Below are 26,862 nucleotides of genomic sequence, written 5' to 3'. Positions count from 1 at the left end.
AACCAAATGAAATTTTTCAAAACTCCCATGAACCAAGCAATAAGCATGAACCAATTCCAATATCGACAGTACGGAAGTGGAGGGAATAAACTTTATCTTTTGACCTTTAGATTATTACAGACCTACCTTATCCGATAGACTAGATTACTGTTAAGAAACGATTTAAGTACCTACAATATCACGAATGTTACATCTTCATACTTATACAGTAAAATCGGTGTAGTTTACGCCACTGTAAATGGTTTTTTTTACCATTTTACCCGAAATATTTCTGAGCTGAACTAATCGCACAAGCGATAAGGAAAGTTGAATAGATTGAGTCCTGAGTTATCAAATGGTGTATTGTACTAAACTACACATAAACCTCAGGACGAGGAATTTCGTAGTTCTAAGTGGATGAAACTTAGATACTTTCTAATTGGATTTATTTTTGATGCATTGCATTAGTTTGGATCCCGTGTAGTTTTAGTTCCGGGTTCTCGTACTTGATTTTCATTCCCCATTCCGTTTCTGAAATGTTCTCACCGGAGCGAAGCTATTCAAAGTTTATTAGGCTTGGCGTCTAGTTTGTTTCGCTATTCCTGTCTGGCTTTCTAGTGCAACTTTATCTGCAAAAACCCTCACCGCACCGCGATATCTGTGAACTCTTTTGATTCTGCCTCCAAAATACAGCCTGAAAATTATCGCGTGCAAATTTAATTAATTGACATTACTATTTATGTATGCGAAATTTTATATATATATATATATATATATATATATATATATATATATATATATATATATATATATATATATATATATATATATATATATATACATACATAATCTCAAAGGGTGATGAACATTTTACTAAAAGGAAAGAAAACATTGTGCTGAGAGCAGAGATTCCCTTTGATGATTTAAATATCTGTGGAAAATTGAGGGAAATCATTTATTTTGGGAATGATAGCACTTTATGGCTTCGCGTCTTGGCATTCAACTATGTCATCGGGCTTAACCGTTTGCAACAAGTCAACGCCAGTTTTTCGTTTCCCTTTTGAAACGTTGGTATTTATTTTGGAACACAGGATACTATAAGATTTTAATCAAGTTTTTTATCCAATCACTGGATTTCCATTCCCTAGGTCTCCTTGAAAATTGCTTCATTTAATCCGCATTTTGGACGCTTTTCGCAAAAAAGTAATTTCATTTAAGCAAATTATACGTGAAAATCAATTAAATCAAGTCGATGAAATTTTTAATATTTATTTAGCTTCAGATACCATATTATGCCCCACAAAAAACCCTTTCTTTAAAGGTGATGTTCGGCTCTTAACGCAATTTTTTCCACGTGAACCACACGTAGCTAAACGTTATATATCACCAGAAATGACTTTCACGCGCTGGGAATGCGTTTTCATCGGGATCAAAGGAATTTTTTTGCGTGAAGGTCATCGGCAGCGCAGCGCTGCGCCTCATGTGGATTCGTTTGTAATCTCCGTCGCCGGCAGTGGGGATTTTGTGGGCAGCGATGGTGGAACGCTGGGGGTCTCTGGCCTCCTCCGTGTTGCGCAACCCCACCGTATCCCGCTAATTCCACGGCGTTCCGTGGTAACCCTGTAGTCCCTTGGGTGAGCAGGGGATGACCAAAAGGAACCTCATGTCGAAGCATATAACCTACATCGATTATGAATCGGTCAGGACAGAGTTTGATGAATCCTGTGCACCTGCCTACCAGTGCATCAACTTAACAAGTTGATTACCCTTTGCATCGAATTCTGATGATGTGTATATCTGTTTCTTTGTCACCCTTGCATGCGTCGTTCCCATTAATGGAACTTGTCTCGTCATCTCGATTTCATCCGATTAAAACAATATTTTATTTCATCTTTTTTTTGTTCTGCGCGAAAGAATCTGTCAATCATTTTCATAAAATAACACGACAATAATAGATCTCATTTTTGGACGCTGTCCAGGACTAGCACTCAAATTTATGAACCAATCAAGATATTGCAAAATTTAAGAATAGATGATGGTTTAGAGATGACTAAGAACTTGTGAAAAAGTAGCTGGTCTCAATTGTTGGTGGAAAAATAGAAGCTGAAAATGATGCTACTTCATTCCAAAATAATAATGGAAATACATTTTTGTCAAAATAAAATAAGTAAATTCATTGTTTAACCTTCGTTAATAAAGATCTTATTTTATTGATGGAGAATTAACATACAGAAAAATGGGTCATGTTTGATAAATAATATCAATTGTCCTTGAGCCTGCCGAAAAAGTTTGAAATGGGTCTACTAAATGAATGTAGTGTTAGTCGATCTTCCGTTATGATCCCCTTGCCGATAGCAGTTTGCTATATTTTCCAGAATAATCTCTTGGGAGCACAGCTTGGCGGTATTCCTCCCAGAAAACCAAAAGGTCCCCTACATGTTTACAACTCTGCCAATTGGTTTCTCTTTTAATTTATTTCATTATAGACTGATCCTTTTCCTTATCTCTCCCTGTCACACGTAATTATCTCTTTCATAATAAGTCACCATAGTTAATTGAAGGACCAAGTAAATGTCGGTAGTATTCTATTGCGCTAATTTATGGTAATAAAATTGTTCTTTTGCCGATGGAAAAATTCCAAGAAAAGAATATGGTTTTTTTGAAGTCATCTTTTACTTGCAGCTGTTTTTGTCCCAAATGCTAGATTTTACTCTTCAATTTTGAGAAAATATTTCAAAACGCAATGCAAGTAATATTTAAATTTATACTGAATAATAAAGGACTGTCACGCATTGGGAATATTTTGTTACTGTTAAAAGAGGATTCTAATATTTCCCAAATGTGAATATATTTTCTAGGAGAGTTTTGCAATAGTATTTATCGTTGGCTATTGAAAACTTTCAAAGAAAATATTCTATAGACTAAACCTTTTGCTTTATTTATTTAGAACATGAAAGGACCCGGCGACTTCATCAGTAGGTAGAAGGAAAACTTGATTATTTTTAATATATGCTTAATAAGCAGCAGGAAATCTTGGAAAAATACATAGCAAAATTTATAATCCCTTCATTCAAAGATTATGCACTCTTTCTCAAGTTTATACTTTTAAATCAATTATGCTCATTAGTTTCTTAATGTGTTTTATTCCAGCCCTTAAAGTAAGTGAATCTCAGTTTAGAGTGCATTATTCAGTGCTATTTCTTTCCCATTTTTCCTCCTACGTTTTTACTGTATCTTCATGCCAGCTTCTCGAGTATCGACTTTCAACTAGATTAACCTTTATTTTTCCTCCAATTCTCCAGGCCCTATTTTATTTTCTATGCCCCTAAATTATCGCTCTCTAGCTCTTTCTCCCATCAGACGGAACACCAAAAATTTCCTCTCTTTCTCTCCTCGACCACAGGAGCACAGGTATGTTCGAGAGGCAGGACAGCATCCGCTCGGAGTACGGCGGGGGCGACGGCGGCCCAGGGGGTCGCGAGAGTAGTCGCTACGGCATCGTCCAGCAGGCGTCCATCGAGAGTGCGGACTCGAGGCTGTGCTACCTGACGTCCTCCGAGGTGAGTGCCCTCTCCCACCCCCCACACGCAAACGAGACGCGCCCTCCTTGCTTCCAACCCACATCAGCTTACACCAACCCATTTTCAAGCCATGTTTCCCCCCGTCAATCAAATCAGTCGAATAAACCCGTCTTGATTCATTTCGTTCAAATTTCGAGCAGGTGCCGTTTAGATTTTTCGTCCGCGGCACAATTGGCTGGGGTGAATGACATGCCTTAGCTTGTATTATATATATATATATATATATATATATATATATATATATATATATATATATATATATATATATATATATATATATATATATATATATATTTTATTCTAGAAGAAAGGCAGCCGGATGTAATTGAGTTGAAAAACCTTCGTCAGACCGGCACTTTTTTGTCTTGATTCACAGCGTATGGGTACTATTTTTAACCTCCCGAGTTTTGTGTTAGATGACTTAAAGTTCTTAATCTAATTAAGTTTTCCGGCATACAAAATACTTATTTAATTAGTATTTAAATAAGGAGAAAACGAACAGAACTGTCAAGTATAAATTGCAAACAAAGGGTTTGGTGCTTTTAAATGTTTGCCAAAATGCCTATGGTAAAAATACCATGAAAACCTTTTTAGCCGATTGGAATTGTATTTTTATTTTGGAGCCAACGAGAGGTGGGTATAATTCCTAATGTGCTACATTTACATAAACGGCACTGTTATAGAACCACGTATGGAAGTTGAATAATTTTGCTAAGCGTCCTGAAGAAGTTCCTGGTATGTTCCTCATCCAAATACCAACAATGCAGGATTCTCCGCAGATGTCCTTTCTTACGCAGACCTTTTATTCTACATGTAAGTATCTGAATATTTTACATCAGACTGCATCTTTTTCACAGAAATTCAGTTGTGTTTGTCTCTCTGGTTAAGCATATATTTCCTTCCCTGCGTTTTTGGACAGCGGAGGGTTCACCCGGAGGCGGCAGTGGTTACGCGACTATGAGAAAATAGCTCGTTTGACGGCGTAACGACCTAAAACTTTGGAGCGACTAAAGGAAATGAAACCGTTTGAGTCGATTGCTACGTCAAGCCTCATTATACGTGGTAGCTGCGAGTAAATTTGTTCCCCAAGTTAGGGAACCAAATCAGAAGTTTGGAAATGGAACACACGAATCTATTTTCATATCGTGCTCGCTCTATTTAGGGCGATGGCGAATAGAGCTATAACGCTCACGTGATGAAACTTCAAGGTATCGTGTATTTCAATTATTACTGGATCCAAGGTTTTTTGAGTGATTGCATTTGGAGTTCGAGCGGTCACCAACCAACAGAGAGTTGGATCAAGGCAAATGTGCATTCATCGGTGTAACCTTTTACCACGATTTTTTAATCCGCACTTTTTTCCCCTTTTTTAGCGAGAAACGTGAAGTAATACACCAGGTATTATCGAGGGTGCGACGTTTTTGAACATTTAGGGGAAAATATACAGTATAAGTACCCGTTGTTACAAATAACGTCCCTCTAATCTCTAACAACAATATTTAAAAATTAAGGAATCGATGAACATTAAGTTTATGGAAAGGAAAATTCAGGGCGAGCGTGTCTATTATGCGCCACGCGTTCGTTTTTGTTTCGCGAAATGCGTGCCTCTTCATTTGTAGTTCATACACTTTGTAAATTTAATTCGAAGTTTTGGATTTTCCTTAATTTTTGATTGAAACTATTTTTCTCCGTCTACGTCTTAGCAATGTTTAAGGGAATTCAACTCGTAATCAGTACATGCTATCTCAGCACTGGAAAAGTGCGTTCTGTGTTTGATATCTAACTACAGTACCACTTATTAGTTGTATGCCCATAACTTTCATGATGGTGTTTTCGTTTACTAGTATTTCTTCCTCTAAAATTCTGTATACAGTATCATCAAGAAGCATAGCTACCAACATGTAATACTCGTAAGCTATGATCTATTAAATTGTGATAACCTCTTTCTTCAAATACTGTAGGTAATACTGTACCATGATACTCGTACTCGAGTTCGTTTCTTTGTTATTTCCATGGTTCCTTAATTTCTACATAAACTATGCCTGTATCTTTATTTTAAGGCAACAAAAAGTCCATATAATCTAGCATTTGACGCATACCACTTATGTTGCCTCGCGTAACAAAATGTATTTTTTAATGATTTTTTTTTAATGTTTAGAAGCTGGAAGCCCACAACCGAAAACTGGGGGATAAAATTCTGGCCCAAAAAGGCGCGAAAAATAGAAAATGCAAGATTTAGCTGAAATCAACAGTTATTATTATCATTAAGAGGCCCGACGAATTTTATCAAATGTGTTTATTTACATGGGCAAAAATTAACCAATTATCTAATAGTATTAAATATTTAAATAAAAGAATTAATGTGAACTTAAGTATGTTTGATAGCCACTTTTAGGGACCGATTTTAGGAGGTTTTTTCTTTATGCTATCTTTGCGTAGGAATCACAGGGTGAAAAAAATGAAAAAGTCGAAATCGATAGAATTTCATGTTTTGACACCCAAACTAAACAGAGACACGTTTCTGGTACACGGGAGTTCTTTACCAAGCCCCCAATGGGACAACCATATGCGCACATCGGCTTCTCCCCGAAACTTCATAAATGATGGTTGTTGGTAGAGTTACTCCAGGACCTCGATTACATGGTTTGCGCACACTGTTTTTGGGAACCAATAGGGGATGGGGGGGGCATGTAACATCGTTCGCGACTTTTTATGCCTTTAGAGATCTGGTTATCGCACCCTTGGCACCAGGCCTGAATCCGCATAAAAAAAGAGACCAGGTGGTCTTGTATTGCCGAAATTTTGCCCCAATTTAATATCTGCAAGAATGCTCGCCTCTCAGTATTTTTTTCTCCGATACGTCAGGGGGGGCGTTAAGGGTGCGCCCGCCCCTTTAACACCCGCCACTGATTTATATTCGATCCGTTCGTTTTCCCGCTTTCCCCTTCCCCCCCTTCCCACAGCACATGGGACTTCCAAATACGGATACATTTTGTATAACGCCTCCCTTTCTCGAAACATGGGATCTCTGATTCGGACCAGAATCCACCGCTTTAGGGGGGTAAGGCATTGAAATAAAATAATGCGACGTGTTTTGTAATAGCAAGCGCTTGATGGATTTAAGTTACCTAACTAAATCGACGTACAAATTGACCATTTAAACGAATATTGATATGATATTTAAGAGTTTTCAAAAAGGATGGCTAATATTTATTTTATATCTCCAACATTACAGGATTTTAAGGGTGCGGCTATTGTACACGTAAAAACTCTTCCGTTCTCAAGATTATTAGTTGTCGAGGGAATATTTCGGTTTCAAGTTAGCTGACAAAATCTCCGACACTTTAAAGAAAATGAAGATGGGTGAGAGTCAGTTATTATTATTAGCGAAGGCAGGTTCTAAAATTACATCAACTGCCAACCCTATCTGTTGCTTATACTATTCAAACCCTTTGTTATGCTATATATATGCTTGACTGATTATTATATTAGTTAGTTACTACGCAGGGAAACACTCACATGTGTATTTTCTATCTACAGCTGCTGTCACTTAGGCAATTAAAAGGACTTGCAGACTTTCCGAGCATGTCCACCTTGCCTCACGTAAATAGACGTTCATCATAGATTGACTTAAGGTACCTAGGGATATGAGGTGATTTCACACTACATAAAGCTGCAAAATTGAGAAAATTCTGTGAGAACGATGCCAAAATAATATTTGATTCTTTTTTTATTTAATTCGTTTTCAGAGCAGTTGCATTCTGTTTAAAGGAGTTTGTGTAATCGGTAGTTTTGGTGGAAACATTTAATGCTAATAAAAGAAAAGAACCAGGGAGACTAAAAAGCAAATAAACAATTGTCTTCATCACCCTAAATACAAATTAGGCTAGGTTAACTCAAGATAAATAAAATTCATACTGTTTCAGTACCGCTTCATCCTCTTTCAGCTGATTTCACTGAGAATTTTAATTAGAAGAATTGCCTCTTAGAATAATAACGTCAAAGTAATAGGTAGCCCCGACTTCCTTGCGGCATAAAACGCATCATTATTCATTTTGATAAAAATCTAAGGTGAATGCCATTTCCGGTATTTCTTCCAGAAAACTACCTCTAATCCTCTTCTGTGAAATATTGAAAACAATTTAATTTTCACCTATCTGCGGATAGAGATGAAGAATCTCCCAAGGTGGAGCGACATGATTCAAGAGAGCTACCAATTGCAGCAGATATCTCATCCTATTCATTTGTTTGGCTGACGAAGATTATTATTTTTTTACGTCATACTTCATCATATCAACATTTCACATTATACTTTGCCTAATTACAGGCTGCGAGATTAGGCGAAAGGTGACGCAGAGCGTTTTATTCTCCTGCAAAAGTTATGCCATTTGAAGAAGATGCCAAATAATTGCTGCATTTTGCAGCGCGGCCGATGGGGACATTGTGGTGGTCATCGTTTTCCGCATGCCGTTTCCCGTCTCTCTCCTCTCCTCCCCCACGTCAACGAACATAAGTAAGCCACGCCACATTACCTCTCCACGCCTTCCTCCCTCCCTATCTCACTCTTTCTCTCTCTCTCTCAATCTCTCCTCATCTATCTCCGCAGCGTGGAGGAGGAAGTGGAGACTGGGGGAGAGTGGAGACGGAGATTACGAGAGGTTGTTCCACTAAAGAAAATCGAGCTCTGGTGGTTAGTCACGGGTTTCATCGCAGTGTGTGGCTGTGGTGCATGGGTGAAGGAGGTGAGCCAAGAGAGATGATTGGTGAGAGAGAGAGAGAGAAATAGAGAGAGACCTTTAATCGCAAAGTAATTTGTGCACTGTCACGTAATCCCAAACAACGCCGTGACTCAACATATCGATCGTCTTCCGAAAGAGGACTAGGTTCTCTCTATGTATACACGGTTACGTGTCTGTGTGTGCGAGCGCGCTCCTATTTGCAAGTGTTCTCTCGCGTGGCCTTTTCAAGAATAAAAAAAAAGAAATAAAATGTTCGAGAACGGTGTGAAAGCCGACCCAGGACTTAAAAATTCATGCTGACGTGCCATTGAGAACTTGAAGAGCGACTCCACTTCGTGCTACCACTCCTGTCAATAACGCATACTTTGACCGCTTGATCTTTTAAGGTGTCTTTGGTGGCAAAACACAAACCCCCAGTTGAAAGTCGATATTAGTCCAATGCAACTATCCGTGGGTTTAATGAAGTATTCCAGTAGCAGGATGGAACAAATTAGGAAACTCGGTACCCTTTTCCTCATTTGTAAGACCATGCGGCAAACTATTGAAAAAGAAATGTTTGAATGGCGACGGTAGTAACTTGGAATTCTTAAGGTAAAAAGGAACGTATGGGATCGAGTTGAATCCAAGGGATCGCTGACTCTGCCGATGTCGGCCAATGCGTCTCACGAATGTGAGCGGGAGGATTGATGCAGTACATTTTATAGCCTTTATAGCTGGACTTAGTTATCGTGCACAATGAGGGAAGTGGCGGGGAGCTACGTCTGGGTGCCAGGCAGAGCCGGGCCATTAAGGGGGATATTGAGGTCGAAAATCACGAGTTCATGGGGTGAAGGAACCCTGAAAGGGGGAGTTTTATATCACCTCATTGGCACCGGGTGCATTAGTTCCTAGTTGCGCCACTACCGGTGCCGGGCTCGGCCCGCTCTTAAAATGTTCCCTGTTTTGAGTTGTGCACCTTTAAGCTCATTTCGAAGAACTCGGCACAGCGAGTCGTGTGCCCTCCTGAGCTCACAAATAGAACGCTGCCCGGCCAAAAATGGATGCTTCGCCTCAACTTGGTACGGATTCTCTGATATAATGTGTGGGTATTACCCACCCGTTAGCAAGATATAACATCATTACTAACTCTCGCGTATTGACTTGCGGGATGAAAACTTGAGTTTTCGTTTGTATTACGGCTGTTCTCGGCGTTTAACCCTCACAGATACATGAATTACACCTATTTAGGCACATTCATCCGTAGTAATTCAGACGCATTTATCCATAAGACATAGAGAGGTACCAATCGTATGTAACGATTGAAGAGACTGATATATTTTGGTCTCTTTCTATAGGAATAGATAGAGAAAATGAAGAAAACGATAACTTCGTTTCAGTTGAAAGTTCACCATTGCTATACGTATAATTGTAATGTGGCATTGAGAGCAAATTTAATAGCTTCATCATCCTTAGTCTTCTTCTCTCTTGAGCATTGTTTTAACCTAGCCACAATCGTAGAGTGTATTACGAACTCATATTTACGTAAGCTGCACATGTACAGAAATTAAGCGTCAGTCTTAGGCATTTCTCGGAATGAGAAACACTAAAGAGTTTCTCAACCACACAGCTAGTATCTCAACGTGCCAAGGATTGGGCGCTAAATCTCCTCGTTATCATGTGGTTAAAATACCCAGGAACTATAGCAGTAATGAAAATCTTTTTAATCTTCCAAAATGAAGCAACACATTCTAATTTTTCACATCTACGACATTTGAGATCAGGAGAAAAATTAAACTATTTGTTTATGATCGCGATATGCTTCAAATTGCGTGTAGTGTATTTTAAACTCAATCTGATAATTTCATCGTCACGGATTCGTATAAAACCACGTCGGTGGTTGCATCGTATTAGGAAAGGTAATGCATATATAACCTCCAAATCTCTTTATTTATTTCTACGAACTTCTGATCCTTAAAATTCGGCAAACATTCAAAAATCTCTTTTTTCTTTGATATTTCTTTGCGAGAGTGAATGAGTAAATGAGGGTATGACTAAAAAAGTTCATTTCATAAATTTTCTCATAATAATCGTATGTATTGCTATGCAGTTTGGTGTGGCAATTAACTTGAAACAAAAGTCTTTAATGGCGGTAACAATTTTAAAGAGAGGTGGCCCGATTCATTGAAATTATGGATGGCTAACTTGGCAGTGTTCGGTTCAAACCTCTCCATTGCCTTGGTTACTGTGGGCGTCTTCTGTCGACTCGTATTGAGCGGTGATCGCGGCAGGAAACGGCTTTAACCATTGACGCACAAAAAAATATCCGTGCAGTTCGTTCTTTCATCAATTGGATGGAAATCAACCATTGACGAAGCCGTGCGGTCTGAATGAGTGGCTTTTACGCGCCCTGCGCAGTTGATTTCGAAGTTTCTGCCGATTGCTTCTTCACTCGGGAGTGCTTTTATGCGTCGTTGCTGCTAGGGCCCGCAGGTCGCATGGGGTAACCGCGGCTGTCGAACGCCTCGTTTCCACGGAAAAGCCGTCCTCTGTTGCTTTTGATGGAGCCAAGTCCTCATTTGTCCCTTTGTCCATGCTGGTGCACAGAGCGATAAACCTCCTAGTCTGCTCCGGTGCCGGGTTTGAGATAAAGTCTGTATCGGAGATCATGGCGTGAAAATCCCGATTCGATGGGACGAAATCGTTTTACGTGGCATTTAGGCTATTGGACAGTCGAATTCAGTAACTGAAATCTTATGTGAGGCCCAAAAAAATTAAAAAGAGGCCCTCTTTGAGGCCCTCTTCGAAGAGGGACCAACCGATTATTTAGTCCTTACCTTTCCTGTGAGATAACAAGGGTATTTTTATGATTAGGAAGGTCGATAAACACCTTTATGGAATGTCGGAGGTCACGCTAACAATTTTCTTTCAACTCTCTAACGCTTTGTGAGTGACGCTAATTTGAAAGGGCTACCTTTTTGACAACTATCGTTGCCATAATAACTTTGAGCTTGCCAGTCCTTTATCTGGATTTGCTTTGGATCCCCGTCATTGTCATATCAAATAATTTCCGGTGTTAGTCGAAAGATTGGATACTTACGTTCCTGATGATTCCCAAGATTATTAGTAAATTATCGTTCAGGGCTATCAGGTATTTTTTTGTCAGAAGAGTGCAGTTTGCCATATTAAAAATGAATATCGCTATTTTTTGTCCTGAATAGCGACAGGAGACTTTTTATAGAAAAGAATAACGCCTTAGAACCTCGGAATAAAAAATAAATCTTTTGGTGAATTGGAGTGGATTTTCATTTTTCCGAATTAGGTTTCAAAACTTAGTGTCATCTTCTGAAAATAAAATTCCAGTGGAATCAACCAAAACTTTATTATTTCTTCCGCGAAGGATAACCGCCACAAAGTAGTCTAAAGTAACAGTTTTCTAGTTTAGAATACGTGAAAGCTCCTCTGCTGACATGATGACTGTTGTTTAATTTATATGCATTCTGTTATTATAACTCTAATTTATGATTTCTATGGGCAAACTCTTAGAATGGATGCTTTTTTATAGTTATAAATGGATTATTTTTATTATTTGATAGCCTACCCTTTAAGCAGGTTTTGGATGGATAACCAAAAAACATCGTTATATTTCTGAGTGTCCTCTAACAAGAGAAACCCTATACTACCAATAAACTGCTCACCGCTTACATTGCGTTCTCCCTTCTATCAGTCTTTAACATTCCATCATCAACCAAAATGCTCTTCATCCACCTTTCCCTCCCCTTTTATGATCGGATAAGGAACAAAAATTATTCAGTCAAATTCAAATATGTGAATAGTTTTTAATAGTTCTAAATTTTACTTAACTAAATCAGCATAAAAAGCGCAAATCTAAATATCAAAGTATACCAAAGCGACAATTTCTGGAAACTGGGATCCCAGTCAAGGCGAATGATTTTTACACTCTGAAATTGTTGCATTGAAATGCTTATTAGCGGATGACTCCGTTAAAAGTTACTGTTGCGGCATCTCCCGCAGTTTCTTTGGAATTTATCAAAGTATACTGCTACTTCCACCCATCGTTAGAACCTTGGAGTAAACTAGGAGTTGATAGAAGTGAATCTTGCAAATAGTAAAGGTTTGGCCAGTAAGTGTTTTGTATTTTTAATACAGGTTCATGAAATATTAATCAAAATGGATTGAAAATATTTACTATGGATATAATGCCTACAGTTTGTTAATACATTTCATGAAATGTTTTGGTGCATGTGGATTTTAGGAGGGGAAATGTTATTTTTTGGAGGCTTTTGATCCCACCAAGGGTTTGATGCGGTGAATTCTTGTTACACTATATATCCCGAATAGGTCACAAATTTGAGTCGCTTTTTTCGGATTTCAGGTATCGATAGTGAATCCATGATCCAAAGTGATTTGTGGTTACGATCCGAGTTGACCTCAATTTTCTCCATCGTAAACCATTCCCCTTTTGGTCAATATTGAAATTTCATTTAGTCATTTTATTAACTCGGGCCTTTCGAACTCTTTTTAGACATTTCCCGTTACCCTGCGTTCGGCCATTACATTGTTTTTCTAATTAAAAATTGAGTTCTCAAAAAAATTACCCCATTAAAGTCATAGTTCTGCATAGTAAAACTTCTGTACAACATATTGCTCGGTTTATAATTTATTGTCGTTACTCTATTTATAAATAATATTCTGTGATATAATTTATTTATATGAATATGAAATTAATTTTTGTACACAAATATTATTGTATATACTATCTGTTTTTCTTGCATACTTTTATGTACCTGAATGAATATTGATCATATTATCCCCATCGGATTGAATATTTCTCAATTACATTATACTTCCGGTGGCATATTTCATGCATAATAATTGACAAAATACACCGCTATTTTTCGAATCTCTTATTGCTAGAAGCTAATGTGGACCTGAAGCTTGGTTCTCATGTTTGGTATAGGATATACCTGCGAGGGATAAAATGAAAATTATGTATAAGATTCAATCCTACAGAGTTTTATGCCCACATGTGATAGATCTTTGGTAACAGGTTAAGGGCGGAAAACGTTTCACGGACCTTGGCTTTGACTTCGATGAAATTTCCTCTTTCGCAAAAAAAGGAAAAATTGTCCTTTGAACACTGTGAAATACACATTGGAATGTACTACTCACTGTCTCATCACACGAGGATGGTTTGACCATCCCCAGAAAACAAGACTACGGTTCATTTACCCCGAAAAAACCCTAGGAGATCGAACCAAATGGGTAGTGAGAGAGATGGGCAGTTTTCCCGAATCTCTCCCGTGAATTCTCCGGCCCAACTCTCTCTTATGCTCCCCCCCTTCAGTGCCACCGACTAACGGGGTTGTACTCTCGCGAATCAGGTTATTGGTTCCGCTTCTCCCTCCAATCCCTTCTCCCTACTCATTTCGAACCGTCCCCTTCCTTTTACCCCCCGCTCCCCCCGTCCACGCGTCCCTTGTTGCACCAGCGGTGCCCAATTGTTGATGCATTCAAAAAATTTCCATATCTGGCTTCGGTAACCGCTCAAAAATCAATTTCCACTGCCATCCGCCATGGGGTATTTTAGGTCGCCTGCAGCTCGTCGGATCTATTTGCATTTTTTTCTCCTCTTCCTTCTCGCTATTCCAAGCCTCTCCTGGTCCCTCCGTCCACCTCGCCCTCACCCGACTCAGTCCCCTGGTAGAAAAATGTATTTGATGATGTTTCCGAAATTTCGGGAAGCACGGATTCCTTTATCCACTCCGTCTCCGCTCCTCATCTCATCCATCCCCGCGGGCGCCATTTTGAGGGAAAACTTCCCGAGCAGAAGTGTGTGTGTGTGTGTTTTGAAAAAGTAAGTATGTCCGTTGTGTATCAATATTCGGAGCGTACCTACTCGTCGTCGCGAGGGATTACCCGGTAATCGATTGCATGATCCCGATTCCTTTTCGGGGGGTGGGAAGGCAAACGGTCGCCCCTTCCCCGCACTCCTTCCCCCCTTACCATCCCTCTCTAACAGTCCTCGCCGTCACACTTGTATGCACGACTTGGAGGGACTCCACCAAGGAAACAGTCACGAAAGTGGAGAGGGGAAAGACGGCTGCATAGAGAGGCTCTGAGAGAGAGGCAGAGAGAAAGAGTAATGTCATATCAGTGAGATTTTTTTCAAAATAGGAAAAACGAAGACAGGAGAACCGCTCGCGTGCTACATTCCCTCTCCTCCATTGATCGTAGGGAAGGGGTGACAGGACGTGCCACAAGCGTGCTCGTGTCTCGCCGGGCTTAATTTTTTCTTCGTTTTATTTGTCGAGAAGAAAATCATTCGCGATGCATTCCTGACTATATATATAAGCATATGAATAAAGAGGATTGATGAGAGAGGAGAAAGAGGGAGGGGGAGAGTAAGACGAGAGCGATATGCAAGCAGCCTTAATTATTATTATTATTATTTTTGTCTCATTTTCGAAATAAAAAACAATCCATTTCGTTTCGGATTCGAGGGGAGTCGAAGGAGGGGGTGAAGGGGGATGTAGTGGCTCTTTTTCATTCCCCCCCCCACCCTCACCCCCGTTTACGACCCCTACCCCCCACACCCCTTACTCTACTGGACCCCATACACACACTCTCACTAACCCCTTCACCTCCCTCCCCTCCTCGCCCTCTCCAGCCAGCCCTGCCTCCCCACCGCTTCCCCCCCTAACCCATAGAATCCTTTTCCCGGGCGGGGGTATCCTTCACCTGGGAGGGAGGGAGAGAGGGAGGAAGGGCAAGAGCAGCGTTGGGGAGGGGATGGAGACGGGGGGAGGGAGATAGGTCACGTGATGTGACGTCACAACCCCCAATCTAGGCTCCGGTCGGTCGATCTGTTTCGCGCGACGAGGTTGGGGATGCGCGCGCAGGCGGACTCCTTCCCCTCTGTCCTCCCCTCCCCCGACGTCTCTTCCCCCCTCTCTCTCCACCCTCGTCCCCCCGCCCAGCTCTCTCCCCACCCGCGCCCTCACGTATCCTTCCCACGGCCCGTCCTGCGCCCCCCTGACCCCTATTTCTCCTCGCCCCCTTTTCTTTCCCATATGCTCTCTCTCTCTCTTTATCTATCTCTCCCACACCCCCCTCTTCCCGTAACACCCCTTCCGACTCGCACAATTCCTCCCTCCCCTCTCTGCCATTATCCTCTCTTTCCCTCCATCTCGCTCCTCCTCTCCCTCCTCTGCACATCTCCTTTCTCGTCCCGAGTGTCGGCCATCTCCAAATATGCCCCTTTCCGTGACACCCGGGTCCTGAAAAAAAACGCGACCAACATCCACCACCTCCGTCATCGCCTTCTGCCGTCACTTCCACCGATCCCTACACGCCTCCTCCTGCAGGGGTAAAGGAAAGAAAGGCAGGGAGAAGGAGACGGACGGAGAGAGAGAGAGAGAGAGAAAGTGTTTGTGTGTGTGTGAAAGAGAAAGAGAGAGAGGGAGAGAGAAATCTTTTTACAGCGGTCCGTGTTGGTTCATCGCAAACATCGACCAACGAGTGTTTCCCATCCAGTACCTACTTCCTCCTCCTCTCACCCCCTTCATCCCCACCTCGTCGTCCCCACAGCGCGTGTATAATATGTGAGAGGCTCTCTCTCTATCTCTCTCCATATAAACCCACCACCACTGTCAGTGCCGCCGCCACGTTCCTTCCCACCCTCCCATATCGCCACCTCCCTTTTATTCTTCCTTCCCGCTCTTCCTCTTTTCGGGGGACGGCTCTTCTCCCCCACCAACCCCTCGCCACCCCGCGAATCCGCCGCCAGCTGCCGTCCTTATTCCTCCGCCGCCCCGACGTCGTCGTCTCCGTCGTTTTGCAAACACTTCCACCTGCGATCTTCGCGGGATCACACTCACACACTCTCTCTCTTTCTCTATCGTCTCTCTCTTCCTCTCTACCTCCTTCACTCCTCCACATCAGTCCTTTTTGCGGTTTTCTCTCCGGGTTAGGAGGAATTGAGGGAAGAGGGTGGAGTGAGGAGGAGATAGAAGAGCAAGGGGAAGGGTGAGATAAGAGGAGGGAGAGGCTGACCGACCGACCGACCTGGACTTGACTGGAAAGTGTGTGTGTGTGTGTGTGTGTGGTGGGGAAGGGAGGGAAGCGGGAGGCGGGGAGTGAGAGAGAGGGGGGGGGGGGGGTTGTGGGGGTTTTTGCAGGGAGGGAGAGCGAATATCGCGGGAGGGGCGGGAGAGCGAAGGGGCGGCGGATCGAGGGGTGGGTGGTTGGCCGTGGTGGGGGCGAGGGGAGAGAGCGTGGGAGATTTCGGAGGAGGGAGAGGAGAGTTCGGAATTGGGACGGAGAGTGAAATAGAGGATAGAGAGAGCGTGGTGGAGATAGAGGGAGAGAGAAGAGAAGAAGAAGGGAGGAAGAAGGAGGAAGCGGGACCAAGGGGGAGGTGGTCGGGCGGGAGGAAGTAAGGAAGGCGTGGAGGGAAGTGCACATATGTTCTAGGGAAAAAAAGTACACTGGCACCAAGCACCCACGCCCCCCTCCCCAAGAGTACATGCGTATCTGCGTGCACGCACTTGGTGCGTTCGTCCTTGTGAGCCCTCCTGCGTGTGAGAGGTGTGTTCTTTCCCCGTGAGTGTGTGGCAGCTGTGTGGTGGAAGGGGTTTTTCGGAAAAGCTGCTCTCCCAATCCCTCCCCGCCCCTCTCTCTTTCGCACCCCCTACTTTCCCCCTCCAACTCTCACCCCCTCCCTCCAAACACCCCCTCTCCCGCCCACGTAACCCCCCCGGACCCCACTCCTCTGCACATAAACCCCCCACCTCTCTCCTCGTCTCTCTCGCTCTCTCTGTCTCTCTCTCTATCTCCCTCTGTCTCTCTCCCTCTCTGTCTCTCTCCTACTCCCACGTCCAATGTTTCCAAGCGAGAAAGCGTGCACCGCGTTGCCGTTCCGTGCGACTGCTTCCTTCGAGCCGCGGACACCGCTGCTCCTCGTCCTCACCGCGAGCAAGGCCGCGTTTCGTCCGCCGTCGACGTCTCCGCGCCTCGCAGTGCGTCCGCGGCCGGGGAATCAACTCCTCCGCCGTCCCGTCGACCGCCACTGCTGCTAAAAAGCCTCGTTCTCTCCCGGACCGAACGACCGACCGTGTCCCGAGACGGGGATCCCGCACTCACTGCCGGCGATCTAGGACGGAAGGAGGAGGGAAGCGGAGAGGGATAGTCCAGAGGGGAGAGAGAGGAAGGGAGAAAGAGAGAGAGAGAAAGAGAGAGACCTCAGGACCGCCTGGGAAACCGAAATATCGAAGCGCGCGCGTCCCCCGTGGGTCTGTGTGTGTGTGTGAGTGAGAGAGAGAGAGAAAGAGAGAGAAAAAGGGTGTACGTGTTCGTGTATCTGTACATATACGTATATATAAAAAGAGAGAGCACATACATGTGTGTCCGTGTGTAAACGTGTGGACGGACGGAAGAGAGATCGACCCCTTTGACCCTGAAGCGGCGACGCATCTCCAGCACGATCACACGCGCACACGTCCCATCTTCCTCATTCTCTCGCTCGCTCCCGAAAACTCCCGTCCCCTGGATCGACAGATTTAAGAAACACCCGGAAGCCGTGGAGCAGGCAGGAGTCGAAAGAGATCCACCTTCAGCCTGGAGGAAGTCTGGTGCCTTGACATTCGTGCTCCGTCATTATATCCACACAAATTTATATAGAGGCGCCCTGTCGCCTCCATAGTGACGAAAGAGGAAGGGCGAAAAGCGCCCCTAGGTGTAGTCACCGGGAACCTCCCGACTGTTGCGCCATCCGATCGTCAACTGCTTGGCGGGAGAGATAAAAGTGCGAAGGGGTTTTTTTTTACTGAAGGGGGGAGGAAGTGTGTCGTGGTGGTCTCGTGAGTGAGGTGGGAAATTCCCATCGACGTGCGACCGGAATTCTTTTTTTTTATTCGTTGAAACGTCGGCTGTCTTAGAGGCACGCAGACCCACCTCGAAGCCGCGAGTTTGACGTCGCGGAGCGTGCACACTGGTGCCTTCGCCGGGGAGTAGAGAGGAGTCTCGTGGAAGAGTAAGAACCTCGCCTCCGGGATCGCCCCCGTTTCCACCCCCCTCCCGAGTCACGCCGGTCACGCGCGCACCATCGATAAAAGCGTGGCTGCAGCACCGCAGGGTGGGCGTCCGAAGGCGCGGGGAGGGGGGGAAGGAGGGGGGGGAGGAGGAGGAGGCGGGGGGCGGCGTCGTCCCGCCGAGCCCTCGGACGGGGATCGTCTCGCTTGCACCCGTTGGACGAAGCACCACCGGAGTGGCGTGGCGGGGCGTGTACCAGTGCTGGTGCGGCGTGGCCGTCGAGGGCCTCCTGCTGCCCCCATGGACGGGCCTGGGAGCCGCGGGGGGCGGGGCGGGGCGAGGAGGGGACGACTCGGCGGCCGCCATCATGGTGGAGGGCGGGCGGAGCGGAGTCGGCGGAGGGAGGGTCGCGGGGCGGGACGCGGGGGGGCTGGAGTGCGCCGTGTGCGAGGCGGCGGCCATCGGAGAGGCGGCGGGGGCACTGGGGGGCCCGGGGGCGGCGGGGGTGCTGGGAGGGACGGGAAGACTGGGGGGTGCGGGGACGGCGAGGGGGTGGCTGGGGAGGGCGGTGATGGCGGCGGGGGGCGGCGGGGGCGGTGGTGGGGCAAGTTCGTCCTCCTCGCTGACGACGACGGTGGGGAGGGCAAGGGGGAGCGGGCGGGGAGCCGGAAAGGGGCGGGGGCGGGCAAGGGGGGGCCGGGCGGGCCGCACCACCGTCCACGTGAATGGGACAGTCTCTTCGTTGGCGGCGACGGGGGCGAGGGGGGGCAGAGGTGGGTCTCCTTCCTCGCTTGGCGCACGCCGTCGGCTGAGGAGGCGCGTCTGACGCACGACACACTCCGCCTCCGCCATGAAGATGAAGGTAAATAAACAAATTCGCCGCACGGGGGGGTCAGCTCTCTCCCTCGCTCTTCTTCCTCTCCCCTTCCCCCATTTCCCTTCATGCTCCTCCACACCCTCCCGCTCCGCACTTTTGTTTTCTTCTTTTTTTTCTTTGGTGGGGGTGGTGGAGCGTGGGGAAGCAGTCTGAAGAAGAGGTGGGGGGTTGTCACTTTCTTCCGTCTGCGCGCGTGGAACTGAGTCTCCCTGGCGTGGCTTGCAACATATTTTTTTCCTCATCAGTATCCTTCGTCCCGTTTCCTTTTGAGGTGGGGACACAGAGAGAGAGACCCCCATGACCTCAAGTAGAGAAGATGCGTACCCTTTCCCTCGCGGCTGTTGAGTGTGTTCCCTCTGCCAAAAAGTAACTCCGGGCAGCGTGCAAAACGCTTCCATGAGACCTTTCTGAGGTCTCATCATTTGGATTTCCTCGGGATATCCAAGAGAGAGATAGTTGTAATTGTGTATATATATTCATGAGGTGTATTTATGTATATCCATTTGGCTCTTATCTGTTCTCCGAGGGAATGTCAAGGTCTCTTTCGATTCGGTCCCGCATTGCGGGATGCCCCTACGTTGCAACCGTTTCCGGGACACTCCACGTCGTCCCACGCCCACGATGTAAACCTGCAGAGTGCCACATAAAGGATGCTCCTTGGTTTTATCGGCGGAGAAAGTGTCACGCCCCTTTTCCAGGGTCGGAATTCCAAGGGGGCATAGCAACCTCACTACCCCACCCCTATTCGATTTCTTCATCTTTCCTGGTGTGTATGTACTACCGTGATTCTGTGCGAAAAGTGAGATACGGAAGGCACGTGACGAGGCATGGCCCCGAATTATATTTTTCCCTCTCTCCCTCTTACCTACAGTGCATCCCAAAACCTGAGCTCCCTGGAGTGTGTTTGTTTTGTGAGCGAGGCGCACGGCATAGTCGGCCGAGGAGAAGCAAATAGTAACTAGGGTAGCCTGGACGGCACCCCCAGAGAAACGTGAGCTACTCATCTCATTGAAATGCATTTCCCAGACTGATATTATTTTGCATGGCAGGCTGGAAGCTTTGACCAGAAGCATTTCATTTTCCGAGGGTCAATTTTGGCGATACTAGAGGTCACCCTACCATAGGGTTTCCAGCGTTTTTGGTTTGAAAAATGAACGTGATTTGGCGACGAATTTCGTTTAGAGTAAAGCCAATGCCTTCGGAGTAACGTGGAGAGATCAATTCAATAATAAACACCCCCTCGTTTTAATTAATGAAGCAAACCTTTTGAAACAACCTGAGAGAAGGTTTCGGCGTTCATCATTTAAGGATCCTGATATTAAATTCCCCTTCCCCCACCCTCTCCGTCTCGCTACCGAGTCCCGAGCTCCACCTCCTCCGCCCATCCTTGGTCGAATACCTTTCCCTTTCATCCCCCATAGCTGCTACTCTATTATTTCGGACTATCTCCGTCCCCAGCCCTCCTCCAAACCCTCCCATCTCTCCCAGGGACATCTTGCAGCCTTTCATTTCTCTCTGAGTATACGTCCGGACCTTTTTAATCTCCATCTCCAGTCGATTAATTTCCCATTCTCACACACGTCTTACCTCGATATCGAAGAGTTAAACAACACCTTCGTGCGCCCATTCCGCTCTGTTCATTTCCGGAAGTTGCGAAGATTTGTGCCGTGGGCAAACGAGACGTCTTTAACTCTGCCGGGAGGGAGGAAGGGGTAATCATCCTTTATTCCGCACCTCCTCGTCTCTAGTAAAGGGATGTGAAACCTCCCATCCCGGGAGAGAAAATAATGTCTCATCGTGTTTCTTATTTTCCACTCTCTCTCTCTCCTGCAAGGCTCCTCGCCGATTTCAGGAGCACGTGCGGCATCAGCAGCTTCAACGGAGTGGAAAATATGGTGGGAAGTAGAAGAAATCGAGGTTTTAAATGGCGCTAAAAAATTTGCACAAATGTGCCGACGTTCGCAACACCTTGCTCGCACACAAACGCGCCAAAAAATACCGTTGACGAGCGAAATCCCGCAGTCCTCATTTTGCGGCGTCAAAGTCGTACTTTTCACTCCTCCTGCCTTCTTCCCTCCTTCCCTCCCGTGCCCCGTGGAAATCGCCTGAAAACGACCCCCGGCTAACACTGGGGAACCTGATCCGCATTGGACCGTGGACGTGCACGCGTGTCGGTTGCGTGGGAGGAAGACGTGCACATGAGCAGGGGGAGCAGGAGTCATACACATAACAATTCCAACTCCTTCCCCCCGCCACCTCCCCCTTTTACCCTCCCCCGCCCCGGCCCGCACTCGTAAACACGCAGTAGTGCCGCTTAGATTCAAGGTCGATATCTATGGCCGTGCGGATGGTGGGCGGGAGGAGGCGGGGCCCGTGGGGCGGGGGAGGGGAGGATTGAGGTTGAAGAGGGGGATGGGAAGTAGGGGCGTGTGGAGGATCCGAGTGCGGGGCGGCGGGGGGGGGGGTTGAATTTGTGCGGTGAGAGTGAGAATGGCGGGGGTTGGGGCGCCGGAGAGTGAGAGTTTGCTGGGTCGTCGGCGGAGGGAAAGGCACTGCGGGGCGGGAGGGAGGGGATGACGGGGTGAGGTGAGATAGAGAGCGAAAGCATCGATGATCGAGAGAGGAGTAGTATCATTTGTGCAGAGCGAGGGAGAGGGGATGAGAGATGAGACGGTTAAGAGCGAAGGAGAGGGAACGAAAAGATGTGACGTGGAATGAGCGATGGGACTGAGCAGTGGCGGTGTTTATTATTATCATTTTTTTAGGTCTCTGCGACTGATGACAGGTGCGGTTTTGCGGTGTCCATGGCTAAATTATGGAGAGGCGAGCCTTGTTCCACGATAATGAATCGCCGGATCCCCCTCCACTCCACCTCCATCCGTCTCATCGGATGATCGAAATTGTTTGGCAGTGAAAATAACAACGGGGTCTTTTTTAACCACGAGCATAAAAAATTAAATGGGGAATGATTCCGCAATTTCTTTACTTCAATGTTTGACCCAAATAATAGGGCAGTAAGGAGGGAGGGTATTACCTTCTGAAAGGGAGGATCCTTTGGGCTGAAGGTCCACCCGTCCCGGAGAGAGAGAAAAAAATGAACGAAGGGGATGCGGATCAAGGGGTAAGGCTCTGCGGGAATGGTGCAATGCCGCTGCTTCTTTTTTCTTCTGACTTAATAGGCGACGTAATGGGCGTTTTTGTCAATTACGTAAGGACGATATTTTTTTCTGCCATCCTTGTCATCCTGCCTGCATTTCTTCCCTCTCATTTTTTTTTATAGGACGTGTTCAAGAAACAACCCAGAAAAAGGAATTGATTCCGTGGGAGAGGGCGTGGAGGAGAGAGATGATTCAAGAGATGGAAATAAGGGGAGGAAAGGTGCTGAAGGGGGAAGGGTTTGAGTGAAAGAGGGGGGAGGAGTAATAAGGAGGGGGGAAGGTGCCTCGTGAAACGAGGAGCAGTTGAAGGGGCGGAATCCAGAGGGAAGACGGGGAAGGAAAGGAGATGTGCGAGAGGGGGAAGAAAGAGGCTTCGGAGAACCAACGGAGGGACTGAGGGGTGGGTGAGTGTGTAGGAGGGGAAGGATCTGAGCTCGGGGAGGGGGCCGTAAAGGAAGGAGGGAACAGTGAGAGAGGGATGAGGGAAGATAGAGGATAAAATAACGAGAAAGAGGGATGGAAGGAAGAGTCTTAAAGGAGGTTGGGAAGAACAAGGGCGGAGATGCAGATAAGGGAGGGGGTATATAGATGAGAAAACAAAACGTTGGGGCATAATAAAAGTAGTATTAATTCAATAACATCGGGCGTTACCTTGCAGTACCTTTTCAGATATAGAAATGAAAACATAATTGGGCTCTAGGAACTTTTTATGTCTATTGAAGGACTGAGAGTATTTACTTAGCCAACATTGTTCAATAAGATGTAGCTAATGGCGTGGCCGTCCGCCAAATTAAAAATTTCATTCAAAGTTTACGTTTAAGCCTTCTGGTGTGTTTCAATCAATCTATATCCCAACGAGAAGGAAAGCAAAACCGAAGTACTACTGCCACTTGGGAGAATGATTTTGTGAGCAAAATATTTTTGCATCTATCTCAATTAACGCAAGGTAGTCATTCCGAGGAATCCTCTCACAATTAAAAAAACTCTGCGAGATATTATGCGAATTAAAAAATATCATTGGTAATAAGTTCCATCATGTATATTAAATATATACGTAAAACGTTCTATGGGTTGTTGAAGTTCAATTTGCATAAGGAAACACGGCCACCTTAATTGAGAAGTGTATTTTATCAATAAGTCAATAGTTTATTTGTCATGGCTAAATAAGGTACGTGCAAGTGTTGATGATGGTCATAAAATTGAGGTATTCATGGTATTTTTCAGTCTCGACACATTTAAAACGGGAGCCACGTTATGTTGGCAAAGGTATAGTAATTTGCATACCCACCAGATGATACCACACTTAATTGTAATTATGCCTACCGCAAAGAAGAGCTTTTGAGCCAGAATTAAGGAAAGATCCAGGTTCTATAAAATATAATCTGTATTTGAATGACAAAAAATGGGTCAGTGAGCTAATTTTCCATTGAAAAATTAGATCTGTCCACGATATTTGACATATCATACCATTAAACCACTGTGCACATATTATTCTCTCAGTATTTATCGGTAGAAAAAAATAGCATTGGTGGTAGACGCAGAAGTAAAATATGGGCGGAAAGCGATGGTTTTTTGTTGATCATCGATGGTCATTACACAACTCACTGCATCAAATGTTATGAAAGAGATGGAGTGAAAAAATTGAAATGGATTAGAAATGACGCCGTAAACGGCAGGTTAAGTGGTGGGCGGAGAATTTATTTTTGTTTTATTCGTTCGGGAGGGAATGATTGTGCAGTGATGACTGTAATATTCTTCGATAAGATCAACCGTCGTGAAACTCTCAAAGGACGATGCAGACTCCCTGGGCCTTGACTGGAGTAAGTTGCGAAAACATAATGGACGGCCAACGAGAGATAGAAAGAGGTGGACAGAAACAGGGAATGGAAGAGAGAAGAAAAGAAGGAAAGATAGCGCACGTGGCGGCGGTAATACAAAAGAAGAGAAATATCGGTCGTAATGTGCATGATAATACGGCGGTTAGATACAACGGAGTGGGTGAAGTTGGGTGGGGAGGAGGGGTAGGGAGGAGAGAGAGAAAGGGAGAGCGGACTGCGCCGAGAGAGGGGCTGGGGGAGGAGGGAGGGAGGAGAGTAGGCTGGGGGAGGGCGTGTAGGGCGTGAGTGGGGGGAGGAGACGGAGAGAAGAGAGAGAGAGGCGTGGAGAAAAGGGTTGAGTAATAGGAAGGAAGAGGAGAGAGGGAAATACGAGAGGAGGAGTGAGAGAGGGATTTTGGGGGAGGTTTTGAGAGGGAGTGTGGGAGAGTAAAGAGGAGGAGGGAGGGAGATTAAGAGAGAGAGAGAGAGAGGGAGAGTGCAGGCAGGGGAAAAGGGATGGAGAGAGAGGAGGCGGCGAGAGAGGACGAGGAGGAGGGAGTTGAGGGGTCGACGCCACTCCGGATCGATATCCAAGGAGACGTCCGCTGCATGGTCGCCTTGGAGGTCCTTAAAGAAAAGGAGGAGGAGTGGAGAGAGTTGTTTGGAGGAGGAGAACGATAACGTGGCGCGGCTAATCTTTAATTTCTTCCTCATCAAGTTTTAGATGGAAATCGCTTCATTTCGCCTCCGCCCCTCGTACCGTGAGCCGCTTTCTTGCCGACGGCCTTCCGGCCACCCCACGATGACGACGTCGCGGCGACAGGCCGCATCAAACACGTTTCCTCGACGCTCGCTCTCAGCCCCTCTCCCCGCCTCCCCCACCCATATCTCTCCGTTTGTCTGCCATTGGCTCGCCTGCACATCCCCACAGCAATGGCCTACTTACGCGCTGGAACACGCACACACATACACAAACACGCGCGCGCGCGAACACATGTACGCAGCCCGAAAAAGAGGCGCCGGCTCTCGGGTAACAGGGATAAATAGCGTGTGAGGTGGGGGGAGTGTAGGGGTACAGAGAGGATGTTTCGAGGGAAGGAGGGGGTCTCTGAGGACGGGCGCTCCGAGGGTGCCCTCCTACTTCGGGTGCCGGGGTCGTGCCACCCTTTCCCGCGCCCTGCCCTCCTCCAACACCCTGTTCTCTTCCCTCCCGCTCTCCCCGCTGACCTCCCCCACGTGAATGCTGTGCGCCGCGCGGCAGTTCAGTTGGATCTGCGAGTGCGCTTCATTGTGCACGGGGGCGTCCGTCTGTATCTCACCCCACCATCCTCGCGCTTCCCTCTTTGTCCCCTCCACCTACCACGGAACCACAAACACACACACATACGCCCCTCTCTTCGCCCCCACCGAACACCCTCCCTTTTGCACTTCACCCATTCAGAGAGCCTGGCTGAGGACACGCCACCGTTCCCAACGCCGCCATTAACCCTTTCTCTCTCCCACGACCCCCCCCCACCCTCTCCCTCCTCCCTTCAATTCTCTCTCTCTCTCTCACCACGATATTCAAACCCGCCTTTCCCTCTGCTCCCGCGGAATACCCACCCACCCAAACCTCCCTCCCCCATCGGCTCATTGATGATGGACTGGATGGACCCGTTCGCCTTCTTCCACCACTCCGCGGCCCTGTCACCCCCACCCACCTCCCTAGCCGGTGGACTTTTCATTGAGCATCACCGGAATTCGTTATTCGGGTTTGAATAAAATAGATAACATATCCTCCTTTCTTTGCCTGTAAAAATTCTCTATTTCCTTCCTTAATAAAAACTCTTCGTCCCTCATTATTCGTTCTGCAGTTTTCTCAATCTGATCTGCTTATTTTTACCCTAGTTTTTCACATGGCACCTAACCCCTTTTTTAGTACGAGTAATTATATATATTACTTGTATATGTACACTTCGGACATCGGAGTACACTTCGGAATCGTTAGGACCTTTAATACGTAGATTTCCTTAAATAAATAAATATATATATATATATATATATATATATATATATATATATATATATATATATATATATATATATATCTGTGTATATGTGCCGTCGCCGAAGTGCGTTCAGTTTCGAGGATATATATATATATATATATATATATATACGAAGGGGTGAGAAAGGTATTTCCTCCACTCTTACTCTTTGGTCGCTGCACGGGACCAAAAAATACCCGACTATCCCCGCTCTCGCAGTGAAGGAGTGAGTGCACAGAGGGGAGTATAAAGAGAGCTTGGAAGCCAGACGGGATGAAACCAGGGATTTCCCGAAAATGATGCGAATTTATGAAAGGGCTTCACGGGTAGGTGACGTGAGTTCGAAAGGAATGGATACGAATTGAAATGTCTAGCCTACGGCTCTCATCTTTTTGTCAACTGTTAAAATGGAGTGATTATTAACTTTTTGTACCGTTCGCCGCAGTTTAATCTCAAATGTGTAATGAAAGCTCAAGAGTCACGAAATATTCGCATTTATTGAAAAGATTAAAGTTTTCGATTTGATCTACAGCTGTGGGAAACCGAGGCAATAAAAGCGATTCTTAAACGATTTGTCGAAGCACTCCTGAAACTTCTAAGTGGCCGCAAAATTTTCATTGCACTTAATATTTATATATAAAGAAAAGTTTTATCC

At 45.7% G+C, this 26,862-nt stretch overlaps 1 protein-coding gene across 1 annotated transcript in view; it reads left to right on the top strand.

Moving 5' to 3' along the window:
* The window catches only part of sif (still life), a 250,300-nt gene that overhangs the window by 54,110 nt on the left and 169,328 nt on the right, over positions 1 to 26,862 (top strand). Inside the window, exon 8 of the mRNA XM_071584246.1 lies at positions 3,383 to 3,539. Coding sequence (XP_071440347.1) covers positions 3,383 to 3,539 — 157 coding nt within the window. The remainder of the gene's footprint in view (positions 1 to 3,382; positions 3,540 to 26,862) is intronic.

The sequence above is a fragment of the Hetaerina americana genome, unplaced genomic scaffold, assembly GCF_022747635.1.
Source record: "Hetaerina americana unplaced genomic scaffold, ioHetAmer1.1.p SCAF_17, whole genome shotgun sequence".
Classification (NCBI taxonomy): domain Eukaryota; kingdom Metazoa; phylum Arthropoda; class Insecta; order Odonata; family Calopterygidae; genus Hetaerina; species Hetaerina americana.
Note: the sequence above shows the minus strand (reverse complement) of the source record. Positions and strands in the feature narration are given on the sequence as shown.